Source organism: Saccostrea cucullata, unplaced genomic scaffold (genome assembly GCF_032062105.1).
Source record: "Saccostrea cucullata isolate Sc308-1 unplaced genomic scaffold, CSIRO_AGI_Scuc_v1 ctg20154, whole genome shotgun sequence".
Lineage (NCBI taxonomy): Eukaryota > Metazoa > Mollusca > Bivalvia > Ostreida > Ostreidae > Saccostrea > Saccostrea cuccullata.
In genome coordinates, this window is record NW_026938008.1 from 1 (window position 1) to 8,168 (window position 8,168).

Genomic DNA, 8,168 nt, shown 5'->3' on the forward strand with positions numbered 1-8,168 from the left:
ACTGGTACATATCTATCATTTAGGGCATCAAATATTTATTTGTTGAGAGGCATTTATTAAACAAAATTCAAACTTCAAAATCTGTATCTTACCTGATGAGGTAGGTTCTGATTTGTTGAAACCTTCCATCCGAGCTATAGCTTCTACACATGCTTTTTCGGCAGCTTCCCTCTCCATGCGTTCCTTCTCAAAATTTCTTTTCAAAATGAATTTTTTTGTCTCCACTAGAAAAGTATAATGTTAAAATTAATCAAGGATATAGGCACATTAAATATATATTTATTTTCACAACTAACAGGTAATATATATAATTACCGAGTTTATGTAGCATTAAAAGTGCCATTCTAAATTTCTGTGGGTTTGTCATATCTTTTGGGCAATGGTTATCAGATATGGTCTTCAGAGTCTGAATGTGATCATCTTCACAGTATTCTTCAAGTAAAGTAACGGCAATTTGTGAGATTGTATCTGTTGATGTTGCAGCCTCTTTGGTTGCCTTGAATATAAGAGCCTCCCATTCATTTTTTGTCATCTGACTGACCATTTCTGCCAAAGAAAAATGCATGTGTTAGATTAAATGCTGTCTTAATGGTAATGTTTTCTTTCTTTCTTTTTTTTTTTGGATGGAAACTACCTGCAATACACTCCAGAATTGATTGTGGCACAGTTGAATGGCCATCGATTATTATCATTTCCTCTTCTTGCTCTTCTCTTTTTTGATCTTCTAATGAGATGTTTCTGGATGTTGTCTTTCCATATCTTGAACTTCTGTTTTCCTTTCTTTTTCTTAATTTTAGACGATTTTCTGATTTTGTGTCCAATTTCTTTTTTTTGGCAGACATTGGTTGTTCTTGAACTCTTTTTCTTTTCTTAGAAGGTTCTGGGATTAGGCCCTCCTCCTTATGTAGCCTGTTGTTTATGTAGGAGGATGCTTCATTGAGTAAAACACTAAGATGTTCTAGTGTAGTTTCATCTTGGCAAAGATAGGTGGCATTTTGAATGATTGAAAGACTCTCTCTACATTTGGTGGCTAAAATTTTTAATTTTGATCTTGGCATTTTTTTGCAAGATGGTAGAGTTGCATCAGAGAGCCCTATGTCTTCACCAGTGATATCACACAATACATCCTCCTCGTCACAAAGTTCATCTTCATTTGTTACAGAACCGGACACTGATATGGACACAACATCAAAATCTAATGTGAAAAAAGGTGAGTTGCTGTAACTCAAGGGGATGTTCTTCCATGATACATCAGGAAATCTGCCATTGATGACTGCAAATATATGTTTGCATGGCAGAAGAGTCCAGGTCCATGCATGACACCCACAACTTGGCATTCCATGGCCATTATCTAACAGGACATCATATTCTACCTTCTTTCGAGAGTCTGACAAACTTTTAATCTGCAAAATAATATTCAACAGATACTTTCAGAATATTGTCTTTAACAGTTTTCTACCTTAAATGCCTCAGGAGAAGTGAAATACAACAATGCCTTTGCTTAAATTATAACTTTGTTAATAAAATACATGTTTATAGTTTTAAACTCAAATTAATTGAAATAATATATTTGAATGCTCATGTATTATTTACACCTTTGTTTCTATTTAAAGCCAATACAACTACATTGTACCTAGTAAATGAACATACCTTAAAACAGTTGGCAGACATCTGCATGATATCGGTCTCCTCCACTGTTTCTGCAAGATCTATTTTCGTCATGCAGTGCTTAATAAAAGATGCTGGTCTGTTCTTCAAAAAATCTGGTATTTCTGCAATATAAGAACGACCAACTCTTTCCGAGGCCAACACGTTGTCACGAGTGTACCTATGAAAAGAAAAGAAATCGTTATGATAATATTCAGAGGTGAAAAAAAAACCTAGAGAGAAAGAAATCTTCAGGATAAAATTCATAGGCAAATATATATTTTTTAGAGATTATGCTTTTCAATTTCAATAGAATATTGAACATACATATGTTATTTAACAGTTATGAGAATTAGAAAAAAGGTGTAGAGCAACAGCAAGCACAGGGTTTCTGAATGAAATAAGTAAAGCTGACAGGTGTGAATATTATTATTGTAAAAATATCTTTTTGATATTAGAAATGAGAATAATTTTTTTTTGTCACATAATTTGAATAAATTACTTTTGAATTAAATTATGATATGTATGCATGTAAGTTGTAAGAAACATGAACTATGTGTCTTTTGTAACATGTTGATATTTATTTACATGTCTATTAATGTAAATTCAGAGTATTTAAAATGGAAGTTACATAAAATCAAAGACACTTTTCACACAAAAGGCAGATTAAAAATTAAAATAGGTATAATTGAAATAATATAGGGTACATGTAAAAACACTTTAACTTTAGCAAATGAGCAAACAGTGTCCAAGGAATGCATTGTTCTGGCAAAAAAAAAATGCTCAAAATCAAGGTTGCTACATGTAGCATTTAACAATTATGAACCATTTTACGTTGATAAATATCTCTGGTACATTAAATTATCAATAGACTACAATGTAAAACTTCCACCCTCCATCACCAGTAATAATTTAATTAAATGAAAATAAAGAATTGAAGAATTTAGAAACATTTTTTAAATACAGTATGTAACTCCAGGAAGCTGCATTTTTTGTAAATTTGAGTCTAAAGTTATTACAAGTATTTTTTATTTTTTTTAACAAAAGTATTATGGACTTCACTTATATTTTATTGAATAGTGTTCCCAAATGGATCATCACAAAATAAAAATGCATCAACGTCTTGGCATTTAATTAAAAATTTACTTACAAACCTTCTCCTTTGGCAAGTAGAAGCTTAATATTCATATTTTCCTTTTAAAAAATTATCTCATTCTTCTGATAAAAAATGAGGCAGAAACATATGTCATAATTAATAGTCAAAGGGGCACAAGATACAGTAGGGTACTCATTCACCTCAATACATGTACGGGGTACACACATACACACACACACGAGATACATACATTTATTCCCTATTAGTTTAATACTCAAAGAATAATTGATAATTACAACTAAGTTGTTTATTTAAAAGTATCAATTAAATAGTGGCAGGAAAGCATTAGAAACAATAAGGTGCAAAAATACACTGCTTATACTTACTGTCTAGGTAATTTTGCTGCTCAGAAAAAAAATTAATATAATATCATGACACATGCATTAAATAATATTAGTGTAAAGTTATTTTGAAAATACTTTTGTATTTTGGTTTCCAATTGTCTTCATAGCAAATTGAAAAAAAAATATCATACATTAGAATGGAACATATATTTTTAACAATACTAATATCTATATATAATTTTTAATCATGAATGATGAAATGTGCTTGTAATGAAATCTCTTTCTTATATTATCTTATTGCTTTGCAATGCATAAACTTGTAGATTAAAAAATGAGTGTATTTTTTTTTTACTTAGGTTTATGTATATGCCAAAGCATGTCTTACAGTACTTTACAGATCTACTTACATGCAGCTAAAGAAAACAAAAATAACATTCAAATTGAATTTTGAAATTTAACATGCTTTTGATGAATGTAATAACAATCAGTTAATAAGGTACTTTCTCTAGACTATCACATGCATTATGATGCTTGAAATAAACAACTAAAATTCAATTGCAATATTTAAATTATTACAAGCATTTTGAGTAATACGTTTAGGTACTTACTTCAGCATCATAGCTGGCAAATACTCAGTGATCAAACTGGAGATCATTCCCGAGAGATGATTATCTTTTCTCTGCTCAAGGAATTTGTATTTGAAAATTTTGTTTTGCCTCTCAAGCCCATTGTTGGTATTTACTAGGAGGCCTTTACCATATCTATAAGCCCAAACCCAACGCTAAAAATGTAAATAAAAAAACTGTTAAATCTCTGTGTTGATTATTAAAAAATAAGTAAAAAGAACAATTGATTAATTTATTAAGCAAGCAGTTGCATTATAAGAAAACTGACAAACTTTATACAGAAACGTGGGCTGTGCTCATATTTTAATTCTTTGCTGAAACTACACAAATTTAATTTTTTACATAAAATATGCATTCATTAACTGATCAAATTTATCTAAAGAAATAAGAAAATATGAAATACTTTTTTCTCTGATAGCCAGGTCTTGTTAAACCAATTCCTGAACCTAGCATTTCCAGTCCACTCCACAGAGTTTGTGAGAGATGCTAGTGCATTCTCAAACTGCTCCTCTGAACAAGAGTGGGCACACCTTCTCAACATGGATAGGACTTTCTCTTTACTTCCAACCACACCATTATCAGTTTTGCTGACCCATCTGGTCCAGCTTTGCTCGCGGTGGAAGTCGCAGAGGAATACAAAACTATCTATAACAAGAATTGTATCAAATATTTCTTTAAAAATAAGATAATAATTTGAATCAGATAGCAAAACAATTTTCTAACACTGTTCCAGGTTACTGAGTACATGTACATCTAACTCTGTCCTTGAAATTCAACTACCTGAGAATGTCTCCTCTATGGCAACTATTTCCCTCTCACAGAAGTCTGTCATGAAAAACTTAGGTTTCCATTCCCAGCCTTCTGGTTTGTCTGGAGCTGTGTTTACCCAGTTTTGGACAGTTTGTAAACCCTGTACAATCAAGTCCTTGGTCTCATTCTGGACAACAAACTCTGCCACAACACTAAAACCAACATTTGTCTTCACGGCCAGAAAGAAAAGAGGTAAAGCATACTTTGTTGTTCTATAGGTGGCATCCAATAGGCAGAGAGCGTTACCATATCTGAAATATAAATGAAATAAATTATCTAAATGTGTCTGGTGTACATTATTCAGAATTTGGAAAAATAGCACTTTAAAATGATACCAATTTCTTTAAAATGAAATGAAACATAACTCACCTATAAACATGCATAACAATATAAACATAAAAGACATTACCTGTAAAGTAAGTGTCTTTGGAACTCTGATTGGTGACAAAAGAAGAAATTGGTTGATGTGATCAGCTGTGAGAAGACCTCATCCTCATCATCTTGCTCAACACACTGTACATTGTTGATGTTGTCTTCATCTAGTTCCTGATCCTGATTGGATGTCGCCGGCAAAAAATCAAAATTATCTTTGGGATAGCTCTCTTGCCATTGACTAACCAATTTCATCAAATTTTCCTGGTCTATTTTGGAATATCTGTGAACAAATTTTAACTGCTTTATATGACTATTGTAAATGACATGTTTTTACAATAGCTAATAGCGAAATAAATTTTCCTATCCTAATATAAGACTTCCATTAAGTACCATTACTATACCTCAGACGAAGTTGTGCTAAGTATATGTGCTTTCTTATTGTGGCATCTGATGGGTAATATGCCGCATCTGTCAGCGAAGGCTTATTGGCTTTGGGGAACATCTGAGTATCGACATACACTTTTAAGTGACGTCGCATTTCCGATACACTTGTGACCCCATGTCCCACCATCTCATAGAGCTTATCTCTTACATCTTTGTTCAGGGGATTCATGAAACCTGTAATCTACACATATATATCCAATTATAATGATAGTCAATTTAAATTAAAAAATACACTACAAATATACTAAAAAGTAAAAACACTCCCAAAACAAAAGTTTTGCGAACCTGACCAATTAGATGCATTTCTTGGTGATCACCATCCTTGGGTAAACTTATATATATTCTATGCTCTTTCTTGATGTCGTTTCCGATAATTTCAAGGTCTTCTCTTAATTTTTCACTTGCAGTTCTTCTTGCTTTTTCTGTATCTTGTTTTGCCTGTGATTTAAATAGTAAAAACATATATCAATACAAATAATTTTTTCTTATATTTTTCACTACACCTATCTTTTGCTCTTATTTTGTATACATTTTGAAACTGTACTCCAAGAAATAAACAACAACAAAAAAGAAAGAAAAAACACTAAGTACAAGTGCATATTAAACAGGAAAAAGCATCCACAAAAAAGTATTTTAAGTGTATTTATATATTCAAAATATTTTGATTACTTTGTTTTAATACAGATGAATACCTTATATTCTGGAAATACAAGAACTTCTTTCATGACAATTTTTGCTGGACATCCTTTCTTTTTCGTTGACTGAATATACTGCCTCCTTTTCAAAGATGAAGGATGATCGCCCTAGGAAAAAAACTATTAAATATAATTCAAGTACTATTCTAAAATGAGTTACTAAACAAAGGTGCAGTAGATTGACCTAGGTTCTATTCAACCCCTGTATTAGTACTCAGATTATAGACTAGGTATTGCACTTACACTAAGTCAGGAACCAAGGAATAGTACTCCTAACCTGGGAGGATCCAGTAGAGTGACCTAGGATCCAGTAGACTGCCCCTGTGTTAGTACTTATATGGGGGACTATGTATTGTAGTCAGGAACTAAGGAATAGTACTCCCAACCTTGGAGGATCCAGTAGAGTGACCTAGGATCCAGTAGACTGCCCTGTGTTAGTACTTATATTGGGGACTATGTATTGTACTTACATTAAGTCAGGAACCAAGGAATAGTACTTCCAACCTGGGAGGATCCAGTAGAGTGACCTAGGATCCAGTAGACTGCCCCTGTGTTAGTACTTATATTGGGGACTATGTATTGTACTTACACTTAGTCAGGAACCAAGGAATAGTACTCCTAACCTGGGAGGATCCAGTAGAGTGACCTAGGATCCAGTAGACTGCCCTGTGTTAGTACTTATATTGGGGACTATGTATTGTACTTACAATAAGTCAGGAACCAAGGAATAGTACTCCTAACCTGGGAGGATCCAGTAGAGTGACCTAGGATCCAGTAGACTGCCCCTGTGTTAGTACTTATATTGGGGACTATGTATTGTACTTACAATAAGTCAGGAACTAAGGAATAGTATTCCTAACCTGGGAGGATCCAGTAGAGTGACCTAGGATCCAGTAGACTGCCCCTGTGTTAGTACTTATATTGGGGACTATGTATTGTACTTACAATAAGTCAGGAACTAAGGAATAGTACTCCTAACCTGGGAGGATCCAGTAGAGTGACCTAAGATCCAGTAGACTGCCCCTGTGTTAGTACTTATATTGGGGACTATGTATTGTACTTACAATAAGTCAGGAACTAAGGAATAGTACTCCCAACCTGGGAGGATCCAGTAGAGTGACCTAGGATCCAGTAGACTGCCCTGTGTTAGTACTTATATTGGGGACTATGTATTGTACTTACAATAAGTCAGGAACTAAGGAAAAGTACTTCCAACCTGGGAGGATCCAGTAGAGTGACCTAGGATCCAGTAGACTGCCCCTGTGTTAGTACTTATATTGGGGACTATGTATTGTACTTACAATAAGTCAGGAACTAAGGAATAGTACTCCTAACCTGGGAGGATCCAGTAGACTGCCCTGTGTTAGTACATATATTGGGGACTATGTATTGTACTTACAATAAGTCAGGAACTAAGGAATAGTACTCCTAACCTGGGAGGAACCAGTAGAGTGACCTAGGATCCAGTAGACTGCCCTGTGTTAGTACATATATTGGGGACTATGTATTGTACTTACAAGTCTGGAACTAAGGAATAGTACTCCCAACCTGGGAGGATCCAGTAGAGTGACCTAGGATCCAGTAGACTGCCCCTGTGTTAGTACTTATATTGGGGACTATGTATTGTACTTACAATAAGTCAGGAACCAAGGAATAGTATTCCTAACCTGGGAGGATCCAGTAGAGTGACCTAGGATCCAGTAGACTGCCCTGTGTTAGTACTTATATTGGGGACTATGTATTGTACTTACAATAAGTCAGGAACTAAGGAATAGTACTCCTAACCTGGGAGGATCCAGTAGAGTGACCCAGGATCCAGTAGACTGCCCCTGTGTTAGTACTTATATTGGGGACTATGTATTGTACTTACAATAAGTCAGGAACCAAGGAATAGTACTCCTAACCTGGGAGGATCCAGTAGAGTGACCTAGGATCCAGTAGACTGCCCTGTTTTAGTACTCACAAGGAGGACTATGTATTGTCCTTACAATAAGTCTGGAACCAAGGAATAGTACTCCTGTTTTTTTTTTAAATTTGTGTTTTAATGATTCTTAATACAATTTACTTACAGAAAGGGCTTGGCTTCTTGAAGTCTGATTTCTTTCTTTCTTTTTCTTGTTCTTATCTTTTC

The 8,168-nt window shown here is 34.0% G+C and overlaps 1 protein-coding gene across 1 annotated transcript; it reads right to left on the reverse strand.

Annotated features, from left to right (window-relative positions):
* Positions 1-27: 27 nt before the first annotated feature.
* LOC134249268 (uncharacterized) lies at positions 28-8,162 on the reverse strand. The gene is made up of 12 exons (XM_062731637.1): positions 8,107-8,162; positions 6,035-6,145; positions 5,628-5,780; positions 5,300-5,523; positions 4,933-5,178; positions 4,494-4,774; positions 4,117-4,358; positions 3,696-3,868; positions 1,651-1,828; positions 635-1,403; positions 316-546; positions 28-224 (listed from the first exon to the last, which is right to left on the reverse strand). The coding sequence occupies exons 2-12, from the start codon at positions 6,065-6,067 to the stop codon at positions 28-30; spliced, it is 2,727 nt and encodes a 908-aa protein (XP_062587621.1). The 5' UTR covers positions 6,068-6,145; positions 8,107-8,162.
* Between the last annotated feature and the right edge of the window lie 6 nt (positions 8,163-8,168).

What these genes read in the sequence shown, in the direction of transcription:
- LOC134249268 (XM_062731637.1), bottom strand. Translation starts at nt 6,067, where the DNA reads ATGAAAGAAGTTCTTGTATTTCCAGAATATAAG. An exon ending in AAATGCATCTAATTGGTCAG is followed by an intron (nt 5,524 to 5,627) that starts GTTCGCAAAACT and finishes ATATATGTGTAG; the next exon opens with ATTACAGGTTTCATGAATCC. An exon ending in AATTCTGGAGTGTATTGCAG is followed by an intron (nt 547 to 634) that starts GTAGTTTCCATC and finishes TTTCTTTGGCAG; the next exon opens with AAATGGTCAGTCAGATGACA.